This window comes from Lutjanus erythropterus, chromosome 3, assembly GCF_056507025.1.
Source record: "Lutjanus erythropterus isolate fLutEry1 chromosome 3, fLutEry1.hap2, whole genome shotgun sequence".
Classification (NCBI taxonomy): domain Eukaryota; kingdom Metazoa; phylum Chordata; class Actinopteri; order Lutjaniformes; family Lutjanidae; genus Lutjanus; species Lutjanus erythropterus.
This window is the reverse complement of record NC_139319.1, coordinates 8,362,032-8,382,581: the sequence shown is the minus strand read 5'-3', so window position 1 is coordinate 8,382,581 and position 20,550 is coordinate 8,362,032. Positions and strand designations below refer to the sequence as shown.

The 20,550-nt window shown below is 38.4% G+C and overlaps 1 protein-coding gene across 1 annotated transcript; it reads left to right on the top strand.

The window, feature by feature from the left end:
• Positions 1-369: 369 nt before the first annotated feature.
• On the top strand, positions 370-19,254 carry LOC146329605 (uncharacterized). Its single transcript, XM_084714874.1, has 12 exons — positions 370-519; positions 7,460-7,634; positions 7,745-8,175; positions 9,910-10,099; positions 10,521-10,573; positions 12,728-12,875; positions 12,975-13,067; positions 13,273-13,347; positions 13,459-13,545; positions 16,152-16,223; positions 16,944-17,186; positions 18,124-19,254. The coding sequence occupies exons 1-12, from the start codon at positions 511-513 to the stop codon at positions 18,882-18,884; spliced, it is 2,337 nt and encodes a 778-aa protein (XP_084571000.1). The 5' UTR covers positions 370-510; the 3' UTR covers positions 18,885-19,254.
• Positions 19,255-20,550: the final 1,296 nt, after the last annotated feature.

Genomic DNA, 20,550 nt, shown 5'->3' with positions numbered 1-20,550 from the left:
AGGTAGTTGAAAATTCAGAATCAGTGTATTGTTAAATGTACGTTTTTTTGAGCACATATAAAACCACTATAAAATAAAATAATAAGAGAAAGAAAATATGTGTCAGGACACGACAGAAAGACACAGGCTTATGAAAGGGGATAAATATTTAAAAAAAAAAAGTAATAAGGGGTTATTACTATTTTTAAAATATTTATTTTAAAAGTCACTTCCTGAATTCTTTTTATAATCAGACATTTACTCTGTCGTCTTATCTCTGAGCAAATAAAGAACATATTTCCAGTAGGTGGCGGTATGCGCCTTCCAGCTTGTGACCTGCCATTACGGACCGATGTAACCGCTGAAAAAAAAAACACAAGAAGAAGAAGAAGTGGTGGCGCAACATATTTAGCTAGCAGAGACTGAAGGATTAGCTCATGACAGCTGCCCTCATCCTGGACAACGCTACAACTTAGCTTCATTTACTATTCACCCTGCTTCTCTTATGACATCCCTCAAACCTGGAGCACTATGTTTGAGGTAACATGCGACACTGTACTGCTGTTCGGGCTGTTATTGTGCAGCTAGCTGTGATTTTGGATTTAGCTTAGCTGTTATAGTTAACTAGCTAACAGAGACAGTTCGTTAACCTGGTGTGCAGATAAATAAGAAGTACCTTGCTAGGTGTGGGTCAGCTGAGGTTACATTGCTCTGAACATTAACCTCTTTTCGCTCCTGCAGTTTATAAAAGATCGTTTTTATCTTATGAGAAAAGCTTGGTAGCTAGCTGATTAGCTAGTGACGTTTTTTTTTTTGTTAGCGTTAAAGTAACTAACGTTAGCGATGCATTCAGTTAGATATAGCTAGAAGTTATCCGGGGAAATGATTTATTGACTGCTCCTGGCTGCCGGGAAGTGCTACAGCCTCTTTTATATCTAAATTTTTGTGAGGAAAATATCAGACTAAGGATAATGTTAGCTATGGTCAGTCTAACAAAACATAAGTTTATTTTAGGCAGCAGCCGACTGTAACATTAATGCTTTTATGCATTTCATATTGGTGTCTGTAGTAAGATAAAATCTCAGTCGCTTGTGCCGTCCATTAAAGGGCTGCACAAAAACTGACAGTTCCTCATAAATATATTGTTTTTTTGCACTATGCTTGTTATGCACTATTCATTTGCTAAATATCAGCATATCAAATGTTGATTATCTATCAGATAGATTGATAATAAGGCTGCATGGTATGCTATAAACCTGCGACGATTAATTGATTATTAAATTAATCGCCAACTATTTTGGTAATTGATTAATCGGATTGAGTAATTTTGCAAAAAGAGAAGTCAATTGTCTGATTTCAGCCTTTTAAATGTGAATATGTTTTGTTTCTGTATTTCTCTCTGATAGTAAACTGAATATCTTTATGTTGTGAGTAAAACAAGACATTTGAGGATGTCATCGTAGGGAAACACTGATTGACCTTTTCACCATTTTCTCACATTTTATAACAACTATCCTAATGACTCCTAATGGGTTTGACAAAACAAGCATGTTTTCATATATCTGGAGAATTATTTTTGTAGGTCATGGCCTTTCTGCAGTAATACAGTATGTAATTATAATGCTGTTTTGTCATTTTTTTAAAAATCAGAAATCTTTTATTAAAAAAAATCAGCTTCTACAATTTGGATATTGCAATTTCAGTAATATTTGATTAATTGCACCTGTCAGATGGGTTGACAGAAATAAAGAATAATATATGGTAAAATGCTCCTCTCTTTAAAAAAAGAAGAAAAAGATAATGTCACCAAATGGGGTTGCAACTAACGATTATTTTCATTGTTGATTAATCTGTTGATTTATTTTTTGGAATACTTTATAAGTTGTTTGGTTTATAAAATGTCAGAAAATGGTGAAAAATGTCGATCATTGTCTCCCAAAACCCATGATGACGTCCTCCAATGTCTTGTTTTGCCAACCCAAAGATATTAATTTTATTGTCACAAAGGATAAAGAAACCAAGCATACTCACATGTAAGAAGTCAGAGTTTTTTATACTATAATTACTCAAACTGAGTAATCTATTATCAAAATACTTTGTGATTATTTAATAATCGATTAATAATCTATTAATTGTTGTGTAATTTCTCACTTTTGAGAGACAATCATAACCACTTTACAGGAGAGAGCATGGCAGATTTCACACCTTTTCAATTTAATAGTCAAATGAGCAAAAACACATTTCTCTACAGTACAGTGGACTAGTCTACCCATAAATCTGGAATTGATTACTTCAAAGAGCACATTTAAAGTAGCCTTAGAGTCATCGCACAAGCACAGTGTAGCACACAAATTTAATTCTTAGCTTTAAATGACCAAAATATCAAGATCATTATTACACAAGGCTGTGCCTATATATTATTATGTGGAGTGTATTGTCTTTACATGCTGTCTTGTTGTTGTTTTTGTTTGTGACATGTCAAGTGTTATACTGGAGGACCACAGTAGAATTAAGCATTTTGGTCTTATTGGATTTTCATCCTCATGATTTTTTTTAATCTATTAAATGGATAGATAGATAGGTAAAAAAAACAAAAAAACAAAACAATAATTTAAGCCTTTTAATAATACATATTAAATAGAACAAAAATTAATGAGGATAGAAAATAGAAACTCTGTTCTCATTCATGGTTACTCTAGGTAATGTTACACTTTGTATACATAGTGCCACCGTTATACACTATATATTAGGGCAAGTATTTAATATTATGTACTATACACCAATGTCCTGCACTGAGTCTACGTAGATCAAAATAGAGTCAACTGCACATGGAAGATGCCGTATATCTACTCACATTACTCAGATAGCGCTGTTATACAGTGCTTTGTCTTTATGTTGATCTGCAGCAGATCAGCCAGGGAATCAGTGATATTAAATTTGGATTTATCAAGTAATCTTTTTTGTTGTCACATCAGATTTTTATGGTTTGTCATTTCAGTGCAGACTATTCAGATCAGTCTGTGCCTACAGCATCATTATCACATACTAGTGGCATAACTAATGCTATGCAATACATTCATTTTGATGTTTTTCTTTTTTCAAGCAAGTCTCATATTGCTCATTCATACAAACATGAATAGACAACAGTGGTGTCAAGTAGGAGATTACGTGCAAGTGAATTTTTGAAGACAACAATATGTCTCATTTTGTCATTATTTTTTTTAGGATTTCTGCACCGTCAAACTAAAATATGTTGCAGAATGTTTTCTTGAATGATTTCTTTAAATCCTTTTTGAAAGTTGCGGAGACGGAATTGTTGGGGTGTCTGTGCATAAAGGGTAAATTGAGTTATTTTCAACCTGGATCCTATTTTCCCCTGTTTTTGTGTCTGAGTGACTAATGGAGACAACAATTTTTGAAATTGGTCCAGTACTGAAGGAGACCACTGCAGCCGTCAGCCATGAAACAGGCTGCAATTTAATCCTTGTGAGCAATTGGGCCCATCAGAGAACATCCACCAAAAGTGCTTGTTTTTGCCACAGACAGGCTCAGATTGTTATTCTAAGTGTCTGACAGCATTATGGAAAGGATCACTACAGAGATAGACCTTTTTGTTAGACAGTAAGATTCTTTTTTGTTCAAACAGAAACAGCTGTGTTATCACGCTCAAAAAAAAAAAAGCCGCCAGACTCCATTTAAAGAAACGGTAATTTTGTCATCATAAAACGCACTTTATTCAAACTTGACAGAAACAAAATAAAACTCACCAAAACTGTCTTGGTTTGTCTTTCCACTGTTCATAATCATCAACTGTGGTTTGGTCAAAATTAACCCTTAGCCAAATTCCCTGAGCGAGAGGTAAAAAGACTTGGTGAAACCTGTATTGCTGGACCGTCCTCAAATTCAAAGGGTTGCTGTGACATATAGATGAATTTTTATTACTATTACTTTTTTGTTCCTTTATGTGATAGTGTTAAAGGCTCTCCCATACGTGGTCCTTTTTAATTTTAAGTCATTGTGTTGAGATACTAACTATTTTGTGTCAATATCTCATTATTTTGATAAAGTTTCTCATAATGATGTACAGGATCTTAATTTTGTCCATCACATTGGCAGAAATGGGCTTCCATAAGAAAGACAGGGCATGGATGTGCATGCATGGCAATACAGACTTTTCATAGAGGTGTATATAACGCGACTCCAGTCTGCAGCCACAGAATTTTAGAGTCACATCAGGCTTCATGATCACAATCATGATATCCCGTCAGCACTTCTGTCCATATTCACACGCTGCATCTCCCGTGCTCTCTGCTGGGAATCATCACACAAAACAGCCTGGTGGTTTTCCAGAAGTTCATACAGTGTGGGCAGAGCATTGACGCCGCTGTGGCCGCGGGGAATATGATTTGTTTGAGGGGCGTGAGGCCGAACTGAACGGGCACAGCCACCATGAAATTCCTGGCTTGATGAGCTATGTCCGATTTGAAGAGCTTATAAAGAGCGACATTGTGTCTGAAACACAAAACTCTGTCTTTAGGCGATCCTGAGTGAGGTGCTTTAGCTGCAGCTTGTTTTCTGGGTGAAGTGTGCTGACCGGGTGCAGCTGTGCTGTTGTCGATGACATCATGACATACACTTGTCTGACCAATGGTGTAACTTCACTCAGCTACTTACTTCTGCTGCGTTCCAGACAACTCAGAACTCATAAAACCCTAAAATAATAGATGCTATCATATAATTAAAGCAGTTCTGCATGTAAATTGATGTTTTAATACATCACCAACGCTAAGTGCCATAAAATAAAATGTAAAGTGGCTGTGTTTTCTCAGGCGTCACGTTTCCTCCTGTGTGTTGTCTATGCAACAATGCATTGCTGAGGGTTTGGTTGAGTGCACACTTATCAATAAAACTGAACAATTTCATCACGGTCAGCCATGGTTTTTGTTTACTTTAGGCGTTTTGCACCTGGAGGGCTTTGAGGATAGAAGCTGAACATTTCAACTGGGAAATTCCGACCTCCGATGTTGTCTTGAATGCAGCATTACTCAGCCACCCAGCGAACCCATAGGGCTGGCCCCTGCGGTCCAGCCAAAAATATCGGGAGAGGAGCGAGAGGGATGTCAGGGAAGCAGCGGGGAGAAACCAGCAGTTGCCCACAGGGATTACATTTCAGCCGTTTTGTTGCTGATGGCTGCAGCGGACTGGCTCAATACTGAACCTGTTTCAAAAATTGTCCCCATTAGTCACAGAAACATAGGGTAGGGTCCATAATACACTTGATTAAGTTAATTAAAATAGAGCTTTATTGCCAATATTGTTTGTTTGTTTCTGCTTGAAATATGGGACACAACTAACTTTACATTTTATATTGTGTAAAAAAAGGGAGTAAACTAATGCACACTGTACACATGGCACTAAGTTTACTGAACACACGAGACCTTTGGCAGACCGCCAAACAGAGAAGCAGTCAACTTACAAAATATTAAGACAATTAAATAATCAGTAATTTATAAAATATGAAAAAAATGAGACTAGCAAGGGATGGTAGTAATCATAGATCTAATAGAAACCTGGAAATAGAAAATACTGCATAGGCACAAAATTTGTTATATTTATTAAGATTAGTTTGAATTGAAGATTTTGTTGCTTCATATTTTGAATTTAAAGGGTAACTTAAGGTATTATTCAACCTGGACCCTATTTTCCCATGTTTTGTGTCTGAGTGTCTAATAGGGACAAGAATTTATGAAATTGGTCCAATATTGAGTGAAACCCCTGCAGCCAGCTGAAGCGAAACTGAGCTGCAACTTAACTGTGGACCATCAAAGTGCATTCACTAAGAAAGCTGTCTTTTGACCATTAATAGCCTCCAATTGTCTTTCTAAGAGTCTGACAGCAATATGGAAAGGATCGATACAGAGAGAGAACTGTTTTTTTCAAGAGATTCTTTTTATTTAGTGAGAAACAAACATTATCAACATCGGTTTTTGACCCTTTAAAACACCAAAATCACACAATAAAACAAACAAACCAATCACGTCAGCAGTAGAACAGAGAGGTATATTGCTGTTTCTGTAAGGAGTTTGGTCATTTTGAACAGTGTGATATAGCGTCTGTTTCTGCTTAAACAAAACATATCTCACTCTTTGTTTTTTGTTTTTTTTTTAAAAAAAAGGTCCCATCTCTGTAGTGAGCCTTTCCATAATGTTGTCAGACACTTTTAGTGGACATACTTTGATGCTGTGCAGTTGCCCATAGGGGTAATGTTGCAGCTCAGTTTTGCTTCTGCTGGCTGCAGCGCTCTCCCACAATACTGGACCAGTTTCAAAAATTGTTGTACCCATTAGTCACTTTGACAAAAAAAACATGGGAAAATAGGGTCCAGATTGAAAAATGCCAAAGTTACAGTAAATGCCTTGCAAAGGTTTATGATAGAACATTACTTATATAGTAAACACAGTGCTGACAGTGTGCAGGAGTTCATTACCTTCTTTTGCAGTATTTCACTCTCCTACGTGACGTCTACCAGGTGTGCATTAGACAATAATAAATTTAATGTCAGACTACAGGACTGGCAATGCAGGTCACATTCTTGGAACCATAAAATACATGAACGCACCCAAGTTGCAACAATAGGACGTTTGTCTGAATCTGCTGTCATGAATGTGGCATTACATGAAATTTTGTTGTATAAAGCTACAAGGGGCCTGTTCGGTGGATTTTTTTTGCATATGCAAAATTTAGAACGTGTGTTTTCAGGATTATTTCTTCTAAATTAAGCTTTTAGCTGGCCACACACTTTAAATAGACAGTTTACCCCAAAATCAAAACTACATATATTTTCCCTGGCCTGTAGTGCTATTTATCCATCTGTTTTTTGTGCGTTTTGAGTTGCAGAGCTTTGGAGATATCGGCTGTAGAGATGTCTGCCTTCTCTCCAGTGTAATAGGACTAAATGGCACTTGGCTTGTAGTGCTCAAAGCCTCAATACACTGGAAAATTCAAAACCGGTGTCTCTTTCCAAAACTCATGACCCACAGACCTTGTTGTGAGCAGCTTTATGTAGGAACTATTCTGTTTCTGCAGTAGAATCTAAGTGGTTCCTACAAAAAACTGCTCACAACAAGTTCTGTGGATTATTTTGAGCAACTGGGTCATGATTTGGAAAGAGACATTGCTGTTGAGTTTTTCAAATGTATTTTTTAAGCTCTTTGTGCACCACAAGCCAAGTACCATTTAGTCCCATTATATTTGAGAGAAGGCAGACATCTCTTTGGGTGTTACCTTCATAACCTTTCAACTTGCAGCAGAAAAACCTAGTTGGATAAATAGCACCCCAGGGAATAGCAAGCCAGGGGAAAAATGTATATTTTTGATTTTGGGATGAACTGCCCCTGTGAAGGTTTCTGAGGTGTGTTACTGTATGCCTTGCAGGTGATGGTCACTGAGCATGAGTGTCTCTGTCTTTATTTTTCAATAGGATCCTGAGCTCCAAGATCCCTTGTCACTAAGTTTAAATGAAAATTATGATGACCAGAATTTGCCACATCATGATTCAAAAAAAGGAGCACCGAGTCCTGACTATAATTGTGAGACACCAGAGATTCAAGTAATCATCAAAGAGGAAGAGGATGGCTGGACTGTGACTGAAAATCGTGAGTAGAAAATCTTAAATATCAGCAAATTCTTACTGGATAACACATGCACACAATTACTCGATTGTGACTTTTTACATTTTTGTTTTGCCTTAATCTGTTAAACACAGATGAGAGCTTCAGCTCAGAGGGAGAAAATGAGGACACTTCCACACACACTTTTCATCCCCACCTCAAAGCAAGCGGGAAGGAGAGCTCCATTTCATACGGAGTAAAGAGACACGAGAGAGTATATTCTGGTGGCCCGACTCTCTACGGGCAGAGCTCGTCTGCCAGGGAGGGGCGGCAGAGACACATGCTCATGGACTCTGATCAGAAACCTAAGATTTCCTGTGGAAAAGCACCCGGAAATGTGACTGTGCAACAGTGCAATAACGCAGTACACGAGATGACCACCAGTCACAAACGGAACATGAAATCCCATCAGAGAACAGCGGATGAGTGTTTTGCTCAAGACCAGAGCCTGGATGTAGAACAAAGCACATCTTTGCCAACAGAAGCAGAACTACATGAGACCAAAAGACCAGCACCTTGCCAAACAGTATGTAAAAATACCTTTTCAAATTCGTGATACAGTGTTATGCAAATATGTAGCCCTGTACTGAATAGTTTGACGCTTGACATTCAAATTCTAAACCACTATTCAAATGCTGTGCAGCAGTTTTTTCTGCATGCCTATATAAACTCAGTATTTCTGCACACTTACAAAAAATAGGTTACAGTAATATTATTAGTTTTATACTATTTACAGAATTAGATTTCAGTAGGATTGTTTCCAGTTCATGTGATCCAGTTATTTCCTGTAACTTCAGAGGCTGGTAAAGATGGACTTAAGACTTCAGATAGACATCTAAATTTATCCATTGCACAAGGCAGTTTAGTTCCTTTTGGAGCAATTCAACATTTACAAGGATGTTTTACTTGGAAAGTTGAGCAAAGATTGTAACAATACCAAAAAAAAGTCCTGTGACAGTAAACTCTATTGATCCCACCTCTGAGAGAAGCATCGAAGATGTTCAAAGAAGATACAAAAATATGGTACAAGATGCAAAGAAATCAATGCTCTTTCCATAGCAGTGTTAGCAAGCAACAAATTATGAGCCATGTTTTCCTCTTTTTTGTTGTTGTGTGCTACTGATCAGTTAGTGGCACTGATTGGCTTAAGACCCATGTTACCATGGTAACAGAGTCAGTCTGGGGATAAGATGTTTAATATTTTGGCTTTCAGTCAGTCTTTATTTTTGTGAAATGGTCTAACTTGCAGTAGACTAATCTATGAGCAAAATGAAGACTAGCCTAATGCTGCAGACTGATCTAAAATATCTTTGTGAAACCGGTCCAAAAGATGTTTTCTCATTATGTTTTTAACAAAATATTCTGCTGCAGTCAATATTTGTTGGTGCTTAGCCTTTCAAAATAACATTTTTATTGCAGTGAAAAAGCTGTTTGCTCTCCTGCTTACCACACGCAAATAGAGGCACACACCTGTATTAAGGGTGACGTCTAGCAGCAACATAAGGAGGATTTTTTTTCCCTTTAGGGTGATGATGTCATAAAATATGAAGGTTATATGAAGGTATGAGATGAATAAATTACAGTTTTTTTAAACTTGTCATCATCTCAGCTATACATTTGCACAGCTGTCATATTTGAGTGTTAAAGGTCTGCAAGAAAACAAATGAGAGATGCAGACTTTGCTACAAAATTGATGGTAATTTGCTTAATTCTGAGTTTTGTAATACTGATTAATTTGTTAAATTCATTTACTGGCGGCAGATTTAATCAGCTGTATGATATTGTAATTAACAAGATGTTCAAAAAAAAATAAAAATGTTTAAAAATTGAGATGTATGGACTTATCTTCCCTGTTATTGTTTCCTTAAGTTTATACGGTCAGGTGAACCCACGATGCTCAGTTACAATACCATTACGCTATTCTAAGCATCTTTAAGAAAACTGAGACTATACTATGCACAAAACTTTATTTCAAACTTTGCAAATCTCTGCTGGTTACATCTGGCAGTTGTGGTGGCATTGCAGTAGGTGTTTCACCATCTGTTGCCTGGCGGAGATCTGCACTCTCTTCTAGTTTTATTTTTAGTTTAAGTTTCAAGCAAAGTGGGATTAATCCAAGTAGACAGGTGCTATTTGATATTTTAATGAAGAGAAATGTCCAAATCTGGTGACACTAAATCTTCTCAAATTCACTTTTTGGATAAGTACTCCCAAAAAGATGCAGAAAAAAATGTCTTTTCACACTGTGTTGTGTGTTTAGGACTCTCCTGAACATAAGGCCCTGATGTCACACGGACTGAAGATGGCATCTGCAAACTTAGAGGACCAAACGCTTCATTTGACTGTCAGATTGCAGGCAGGGGAGGAGGAAGAGGAACAAGAGGTGGAACAAGATGAAGAAATTGGCGGTTTAATCAACTCCGATGGAGAAGTGGTTGAATGGGATGCCAGTAAGTGATTCAGAGCAGCATGTTTACTGCATAACCACGACTTGTGCAAGCAGTACACTTATTTACTCAAGAGACCACTGTTGTTTCATGTGAGTTTGTTTGGTAAAGAATATTTTAGGTAGTAGTTCAAATATTCAACATTTTCTCAGTATTGGGAACCAAATATATTGAAGTGTTCTCAAAAAAAGACCTTTTTAACTTTAATTTTAATTTTTGTTTTCTTTTATTATTTTGCACACAACATATTCAGTATTCTGTATACACTTTATCATTACATGAACTTTATTATACATGTAGAATGTAGCCATTAATGTTTGGCTCGAAGGCATGAACTACAGCTTTAAACTACTGTAGTAATGTTGAGTATCAGTTGTCATGTTAGGTATCCATGAACCTGAGTCAACTATCTTGATTTTCACAGGAGACAGTCCTGACCGAGGCTTTGATCGCACAGAAAGTCCTCAGCCTAGCAAGGTAACTTGTCTTAAAACATAGTTTATTAATTTTGTGGTACAAAGACACAGATGAGGGCTGTCCCCTTCAAGGCTCTTCAAACCTCTGATTGCATATATAGCATATAATAATAGAGATGGGACTGATCCAATATTGTTGTTGGGGCACGATGTTGACCTAAGGCACTCATCAGGTGTTGGACATGCAACACTGATGTGTATCTTGATCTACATTCCACAACGCCATATGTTTTCTATTCATAAACACTACATTTTACAGTGCACACGAGTGCTGATTTGTGCTTTCCATTCTACCCAGGAAATATGTTCCATATTACTGTGAAACAACGCAGCTGGAGTGAAGAAATGTACTGAGGTGTAACAGTAAATCAGCACAAATACAACAATTGCATAAACCACCATGTTCTGAACAAACAATTACAAACAGTATCATTTACATTTTGGAGTATAAAGTCTCTGCAAGACACCGTGGGAAATTATCCAAATGAGGGCCACTGATGAGCTGCACATGTGAATGTCAAAAGCCAGAATCCTACAGCCCACAATGGTTCAATGGTAGTCAGTAAACAAAGTACACAACCTTTCCAGCAGATCAGTTTCAGACTCATGTAATCTAATAGTAGTAGTGATACAGTCATAAACATCAAGAAAAAAGAGCGCTGATATCGGCAGAAAAGGAAAATGAAAATTTTAACTGAAAAGGTGTAGGCTGAAGCTATTCCTTATTGTACCTACGCTTTATATCGAACCATTTCTGTTAGGCGACCCTTTAGCACCTATTTACAAAACAAATGTAATATTTGCATCTTCTTATCTATCTTATTCAATAAGCCATACAAAAAACAGGCTATACAAACAATAAAGCATAAGAAAAACATAACTTTCAGACATATCATATATAATAATATACAAACAACAAAACAGAAGCATAAAAACAAAGTTCCAACCTTTTACAGTGTTTTAATGAATTGTCCTAGGTGTTCCTAAAGCCCCTCCCAGGTTTAGTTTTGGACTGATGTCCCTGCAGCAGGTCTCTGCTAAAATTAGCGCTTTTGTAAGGATGAAGGAGAGTTGAAGTTTGAAATCTTCACACATAAATTAATCTTGAGATAATGACTTTACTGTCACAATTTACTGAAATACCACAGTGAAACTTCTGGTGTATTTCACCTTTTTAAATGTCGACATCAAAATGTAAGAGTAGACCAAAGCTTAATTACCAGAGAGGAGTCTTAATTCTCACTGCAGGGTAGATAAACAGGCAGGATTACTAATCAACAGTTACCAGCTGCCTGCAGTTGTGCAGCACCATGCCATCCTGTACTGCTTCCTACCCCGCACAGATAAGAGAAACGACACTTCACTGCCACAGAATAGTTTGGAATATATCCTGTAACTACTTGTGTAAAAGTGCATTTATCTCTGACATGTTTTAATGGGATAGCTGAGATTTTTTGAAGTGGGGTTGTAGGAGGTACTTAAACAGAGTTGGTGTATTAAAAACAGTAGATGGTGGTCGGCATGTCCCCAGTTTGGAGACGCAAAAAGGAGTACTGTTGTATTTTTAGTTTTATTAAGTAAAGCAATGAACTGCTGTGCACAAGGTTATCAGCAAAAATGTATTTTAGCCACGTAAAAACAATCAATCAATTTATGCTCTATTTTCATGTCTTTACCTCATCAGCAGACAGCCTTTTTTAGTGGGTGTTTTAAAAGATAAGTTTGGATTCACAGAAATGACAAAATAAGACAAACAAACTTGGCTTTGGCTCTGGAGAGAGCAATATTTTCTTATGTAACGGCAGTTTCCCATCGGAAATGGCTGTCTGCTGGCAAAGTAAAGTGGTAAATATTCTAAATATAGCACACACTTAAAATTATATTGATTTTTTTTTTTTCAGCTGGGTCTTTGTTTAAGTGGCTAAAATATATTTCCTGCTGGGCCTGTCCACAGCAGTTCATTCCTACATCAGTACTCCTGCTGCCTCTTAACCAGTGGTGTGCTGACCACTATCTACCATAGGTAATAAACGGATTATGGATAAGTACCTCATACAACCACACTTCAAAATCCAAATGATCCCTTTTAAGTACTGTTACCCAGTGAATGGTTAGTGAGTATGTTTCTGATGGGTTTAAATGATTATGATCACAGGCTGCCATCCTGTCCGAGTCTCAGCTGCAAGCCCCACACCGGAGACACTGCAGCAGTCCAACACTCATCATGGAAGTTGTGGGGGATGATGAAGAGGAGGAAAAAGAGAAAGTAGTGAAGGTGGCTCCTGTCTCATCCTCACATCGAGGTAAACACAAGTCAAATGAAACTTGAAAACTGTGCAGGTTGTAGATAATAGTTCTAGTTTTTAGTTCTGAGGTTATCTCTTTGCACACAATGCCACTAGGAAAGAGACACAGAAGAAAGAAGAAGGTTCCACAATTGACTGCGGTGCCGGCGGACGCCCCAGACGCAGAGAAAGAAGCTCCTGCAAAACCTGGTCAGTGCAGTGATGGAAAGATGAGAAAATTATCACCATAATACATGTTCACAATATCGATTTAAGTAGTATGTGTGGACGATACGCAACAAGAGTTTCGGTTTCATTGTCTTATTTTAAGCTGGTATTTAGAATTCAGCATCAACATAATAGCTGTTTTCTGTGAATATGGTGATATTTTCTGCTGTTTTTCTTTGTCACAAAGTAAAAAGAAGGGGCCGGAGAAAGACGTCCGAAATTCCACTGTTGTCTCCTGAAGACCTGGAGGCGGAGCCTGGAAGTGAGTGTTCCTCTGGATTTTTATGATGATTGAATGCATGTTTATGCATGTGAAATAATAATTTTGAATGTGTTGTTTTGTAATAATAAGTCTTAATTTTGTATCTTTTAGTGTCAAGGCGTACTCGAAGAAAGAGAAATGCCTCTATCATAGAGGACACAGAAGACTTTGAGTCAAAACCTGTCCGCCGTGGCGCTGGTAAGACGAGAAAACGTAAGGGTCACAAATGGGGTTGAGTATTGTTTTGATTTAGATGATGCTCATTGATTCTGGTTCATTTCATATTATTTGAGCTAGAAAAGAGGCTCTACAGTACGGTAAAGATGGGGCCATTTGTAGGGTTTCACTTTTAAATATTACATAGTGGAACCGGGGTGGGAAATTAACGATTTAAAATATTAAAATTTACCAGCCGCTCAATACTAAATCATAATTTTATGACTGAAATCTACCAGCCAATTTTATATTTTACAAGCATTTGTCTGGTGCTAATTTCCAACCCTGAGTGGAACTAGAAATAGTCATAGAGGGCTCATGATCAAAATAGGTAACACCTTTTTCCATGTCTTGAAGTTTGGTTACAGGAATCGTTCATGTTTATTGGGTGGGGTTGTGTGTGGTACTTATCCATAATCAATGTTATACTAGTCTAACTCACCAGATGTACACTGTGGCTGTAAGCCTGCCATTGCATGTTACTATATTAAGAGCCCTGCTACTATGTTGTACTTATTTTTACAAACCTATTTTCTATTTCTTATTGCTCTGTGCTATATAATACTAGGGGTGGGAATCTTTGGGCACCTGCCGATTCGATTACGATTACGATTCAGGGGCTACGATTCGATTATAAAACGATTATTGATGCATCTTTATGTATATTGATGCACTTTTTCACAAACACATTTCTTTTTGTCTCACTGAATAAGCATTCGTCACTTGCAATTTTTAAAAACAGCGCATTTGTAATAAGAATTCATTTCGATTATATTTTATTAAACTATTGGAAATATGTGCAAACTGGAAAGTACCAACAGTAGCCACTAGTAGCCGCAGCAACAGCAGCCTGCCGTCTCCCCGACTCCTCCGTCGGGTGGAATCGAGTTACGGCTTCTCATGTTTGTTGTGTTGCCAAAGTATTTTATTTTAGCTCGACACAGCTTACATATAACGTGGCTCTTGTCCAGTTCGCTTCCGCCGTCGACGTTGTAGAAGCCGAAGTGTTTCCACACGGCTGCTTTTAAATTAGAAGGAGCTGTTCGGACCTCATGGCGAGGTGGCTGCCGGTCGGCCATGTTTGTTTTCCGCTGTGCGCGTGTCGCTCCAGGTGCGCGTCCCAAAGTGTCCCGGCGATGACGCGTACCGCGCGTCTTAGTTCCACATTATTTAGAAGGTTCTGTATCACTTTAATTAACAGATTTAAATAATCGAAATTTGGACGTTTGTGAATCGATTCAGATTCGTCCAAGTCCGAATCGCGATGCATCTAAGAATCGGAAATTTCCCCCACCCCTATATAATACACATATAATCATTGCTCTATGCTGTATATTTTTCTATTCTTGAATGGGAGCATCTGTAAAGTGACCAATTTCCCCCGGGGATCAGTAAAGTATTTCTGATTCTTAAACAACGACCTCTGAGCTGGCATCCTATGCGCAAGTTACCCTAATGTATGAACATAAACTAGCAGCTGTTAGCTTTTTCTTTTGCCATTTCAATGCCAGTGCGCACCTCTCTTCATGCAAATGTTCCACCAACATGAGTTACCCTGACACTATTTTGCAGGGGCACCGTTTCTGCATCCTGGTCTTAGCACCACCCTGGATGCTTGTGATCGGTTTAGGTTTGGAGAAGCAGAGATGAGTACTGATGTAAAAAGCTGTGCAAAGTACTGCTGTGGACAGGTTTAGTAGCAAAATGTACTTCATTCACCAAAAAACAACAGTATCAGTTTTAGTGTACCCTAAATTTAAAATATTTACATTACATCTTGCTGTCTGGCAGCACTTCCTGATGGAAAACTGCTGTTGTGTAAGTCAGATATCACACTTTTTAAAGCCACTAGACTCATCTTGCAAAATCAGCCATTTTACCTTGCAGAACACAGGAGTTGCTGGTCTACTGCTGCCTTGGTTAGTTAATTTATTAGTGTTATTCTGTGAATTTTGTGATTCCCTAACTAATTTTAAAACATAGAAGTCACACAATGCCACAAATGAACTATCAGATCAGATCGAAGCAGCAGTAGACCAGCAACTCCTGTGTTCTGTGAGGTAGAATTACTGATTTTGCTAAAGGAGTCTGGTTGCTTTGGAGAGAGTGATACAATGGCCTAAATAAAGATGGTTTTCCCTCTGAAACGTCTGTCCGACAGCAAAGTAAAGCGATGAAAATGTTCTAAATATAGCCTACACAAACTGATATTTTAACTTTAACTGCTGTTATCCAGGGAAGTTTTTTTGTGTTGTTTCTGATGGTTTTAAATGATTTAATGATTATACAGGCTGTCATCCTGTCTCAGACTTTATGGATAAGTGCCTCATACAACCCCACTTCAAAAACTCCAAACTTTCCCTTTAAGTTTCAGACTTTTCTTTTTGAGTGCAAACTTCTCTTTCAGAGCTTGACGAGCTGAACTGCAAGAGACATTTCCTAACAAATTGAAATCACTGGTTCTTAAACATTTGAATTCAATTTTCACTCGCTTTTCACCACCCAGCCCATATTCATCAACATCATATTTCAACATCTGTGTCATGTTTTAGACTAAAGCAGTTCACTTTATTTTTTTCTTTTACCAGCAAAGCGACCTTACAGAAAGAGGAAAGATCCCAAACCATCTGCTGAAGGAGAAAACACAGCTGTTTCTACTGGTAAGAGCAAATAAAATGGTCCATTAACCAACGCAGTAAAGCAGCTGCAGCTAATACCACATTATCTCATGGTTAGCACACTTTCACCAGTGTATAAACTGGACCTGAATGGCATAGTAAAAGTATTGCTGCTGTGTCTGTGTGCAGTGATTTAAAACAGTGGGGAGGAACTATGATTTTAATGTACACCAGAGTTGGGCTATATCCAGTGTCCTCTAAAGCAGTCATTAAAACAAAGAAGACAAATTGCACAATCATCATCATCTTTGATAGTCATCCAAATACAGAGCACCAGCAGTTCCAGTCCAACCGGTTTCACCTATCAGCAAAAAAATGGCAGTAACAGCAGTTTAGATGTTGACATGCTAATGTGTACCATTTATAGGCACGAAGAGTGATTGAAAGAGAACATAGATGGTTCTAAAAAGAAAAAAAGGGAAGTATATGTGATCTGCACCTTGCTTAACATGAGGGAGTGACTTTGAGTTTGTGAGTCAGTTTCATGAAGTATTAAACACCTAAAAAGAAAAAGAGTACTTCTGATCTACTTTTGGTGAAGAAAAGAGCAAGTTGTCAAGAATTTTAGCAGCAAATTAGAACTGGTAACTCAGTCAGTTTGGTATGTGATTAGTCTGCAGCCTTACTGTGTGAGCATAAAATTAACAGCCTAACATAATTATTATAATTTCACCTTCTCTCTCTCTCTCTCTCTCCACACAGAGAAGAAGCGCCCTGGCAGAAAATTGGCTCGGTTTCCAATAGAAATCCCTCCTGAGCTCCTTAAGAAGCCCAAAGAGAAGATAGAGTACCACTGCTCAGTGTGTGGCAAAGAGTTTCCTCATGCCTACAAACTGGAGAGGCATGAGCTGATCCACACCGGAGAGAAACCCTACTGCTGCTCCATCTGTGGTCGTGGTTTCAACCAGAAGGGAAATCTCAAAACGCACTACAAAGTCCACTTTGGTGAGACTGGATTATACTTTATTTATAATTTATTTACATTTACAATTCTAATATATTATATAATACATAATAACAACACAGTAATGCAGCTGCAGCTAATACCGCATTATATTGTCAATATATTATATAATATATATTTGTTGTCTAGTCAAAGAAAATTATTCATACAGTGTACTGTTGTATCAGTGCTCATTTTCATAAAAATGCAACAAAAAAAAAAAAGATTCTCCTTTATACTTCTTTTTACTTAAGAGTCAGTGCCAAATTTATAAAAAGTCATCTTGAGGTTGGTATTTTGTATGGATGACCTGTACTGTATATTTATAATTGCCCCAATAATTCATCAATCTAGGAGCCTCTAAAGCCAACCTCATCCTGTCAGTTGAATAATTGGACTTTTTCCGGCTGCATCATCGTACAGAGGGCAACAAAGGAAAACTAGTATGGTGGTCTAGAAAGTTCTTTTGTTTTTAATCGAGTCTTGTATTAACTGTACTGATGATGTAAAACGAAAAGCAAAGCAGAGCAGTGCAACAGAGATCAACACAGTTAAAGCTACAATATGTAACACTTTTGCCTTAAAATCTCTAAAAACTTAAGACACATCTTATATAATTTTGTTGTGTACACACATTATTCAAAATGTTTCCAACAATAGTCAAACCAGAGAAATCTTAAAATTCATTCAAAATACCAAGGTATCAAGTTTGCTCAATTGTCATTGGAGCACAGAGTGAAAAGGGGTGGGACGTAGGAACTGTCAGTGGACCCAAAACTGGTAACACAGAGTCAACTGTCAAATCAACAAAATAGATTTAAGTACAGTACATGACTCATTGTAAACCACAAGTGAAGTCTTGCTGAAGTCCTATAAAATGCAGCTATTTTTATACTTGACGAGTGACTTATGATTTGTCTCTCCTTTGTCTCTGTGAAGGTCGTAAGGGCGCTGCGGACTTTGATGATGACGTGAATCCCATAGCGTCAGAACTCTCCGAATACTTGAAGTCCCTGCCGGGGGAGTCCAGGATCAGATCATCCCTCCGTTGTTTGGAATGTGGAAAAGAGTGTGACAGTCAGTCAGCTTTACAGGCACACCACATTACCACACACACAGAAACAGCCACTGAGTCACAGCTCTACTTCTGCCGCCGCTGCGGCATTCAGTTCGATGTGAGAGAAAAGCTGGAAGAACATATGAAAACCCACATGAAGGAGAAGCCCTACTCATGTCCTGACTGTGGCAAGCGGTTCATCAATGAGAGCTACATACAAGTTCACCAGCGCATCCATACTGGGGAGAAACCGTACCTCTGTGCTGAGTGTGGCAGAGGATTCCACACAGCATCCTCTCTCAAGCTGCATGAGATGCAGCACTCCGGGGAGAGACCATTCGCATGCTCCATCTGTGGGAAGACGTTTCGGATAAACTCATACCTAACGGCACATTATCAGACCCACATTAAAGACAGACCGTTCATTTGTAGCGTCTGTGGGAAAGGCTACTCCAGAGCGGAGGAACTGAAGGTGCACCACAGGCTTCACACCGGAGAGAGACCCTACGAGTGTGGGGAGTGTGGGAAGAGTTTCATCTACCGCCAGGGTCTGCGGCAGCATCAGCGCACACACGCTGGAAGGCGCATCGGACCGACCAGACAGCTCGGCAGACCGAAGCAGGAGGCCAGGCTGGACATCTAACGGTTGATCTATTGATACATTTTTCTTGTTAACTGTGTTAAAATATTACAGTAAATTCCGCTTCTTTCCTGATCTTCTTCCTTCCATTCCTCCCACCTACAGCAGAGACGATTACTGTGTCTGAAAAAATGCGCTACAGAGTCGCTGTGGATTGCCAAGAATAATTTGGAAGCTTTCTGTGTTGTCTTTCTCGTATCAATGTTTTGTACCCATGTTTTTATGTTTACTCTTCTCTAGTAGCCCATCTGTACAATTTGAGTGCCTTTGTATCCTGCATGCCAAATACTAATATTTAATGTTAAAAAATATGCACAATATCCCTGTTATTTTAAAATCCATTATGATGGAATACAGAAATTTTTCATAAACATGTCTGTGTTTTTTCTACATTTGATATAACAATGCTTTCGACAAACCTGCAGCTCTGGAGCTGCATGTGGCTCATTGCTCCTCTTCAGTGGCTCCAAGTGGCTTTGAAAATTATATGGAAATGAATAACGTTTTTTGTTTTTTTACATTTTAGTTTATTTTTGTTGTAGGCCTAAATTAGAGCTGAACAAGTAATTGAAATTGTATTGAATTTTTTTGTAGCCAAAAATGGTCATTTTGGTAGTTAAAGTTGCTGACCCCTGCCATAGCCTCTTGGCAGCTGAGCCAAGATAGCCTAATGTTACTGTAAAACATATGTTCAGTTAGGCTGGGAGGCTCAGTCATCCATGAGGAACTCGGGAGTAGAGCCGCTGTGCAGAAAGGAGCCAGTTGAGGTGGTTCAGGCATCTCATAAGGATACCACCTAGTCACCTCCCTGGGGAGTTGTTCCAGGCACAGTCAGCTGAGAGGAGGCCACGGGGCAGACCAAGGACTAGGTGGAGGGATTCTCCACCCTGATCTGGGAACGCCTCGGGATCTCCCAGTCAGAGCTGGCTAATGTAGCAGGGGAAAGGGATGTTTGGTGTCCCCTGCTGAAACTGTTACCTCCACAACCCGATTTCGGATAAGCAGTTGAAGATGGATGGATGGAATATCTGGAATATCGAATATCCTTTTGATAACTTGTAATACCTAATGTAATATTTCTTCTTTTCCATTCTCTGAGTTTCCCCTGAAAGAATTTGGAGCCAGGGAAAGCCTGCCTCTCACTCTAAATAATGCAACATACTGCTCCAAAACTCCACCAATCATAAATAGATGGCCCAGTTACTTCATCCTGCAAAGATAATCCATTCAAAATCATGTTAGTATCAAATCCTCATCCCCTTGTTTCTGAAGATGACTGTTTAAAGTTAAGAGATCACTCCTCAGATTCAAGTCAATTTTATTTACATAGCGCAGAGACAGTGGCGCTGAAAAACTTACTTTTAAGAGGCAGAACCAGGCTGGCTGGCTGCCTGCAGCTGGTTGGCTGTTGTCAACTTGAGCCATGCTTGCACCATAATAAGCTTCTCCGCTGTCCGTCAGTCTACTTCAAATTCTCAATTGTTTGCCAAAATACAGCTTAATACTAGACCTCCATTTGCCTTTTACAAATTTCACTTACCATTTTACAGCAGATTTGTAAAATGAGATGCTAGTAGTCCCTTAGGCTACTCACAAAAACAGAGTACAATACAGTTAATCGATTTTCATGGTGGAGCGCTGAGGATGAATAAAGCAGTCTCAGCCTGAG

Coding starts and splice junctions, on each gene's coding strand:
- LOC146329605 (XM_084714874.1), top strand. Junction 7,635..7,744: donor CTGGACTGTGACTGAAAATC/GTGAGTAGAAAA, acceptor TGTTAAACACAG/ATGAGAGCTTCAGCTCAGAG. Junction 13,546..16,151: donor ACCTGTCCGCCGTGGCGCTG/GTAAGACGAGAA, acceptor TTCTTTTACCAG/CAAAGCGACCTTACAGAAAG.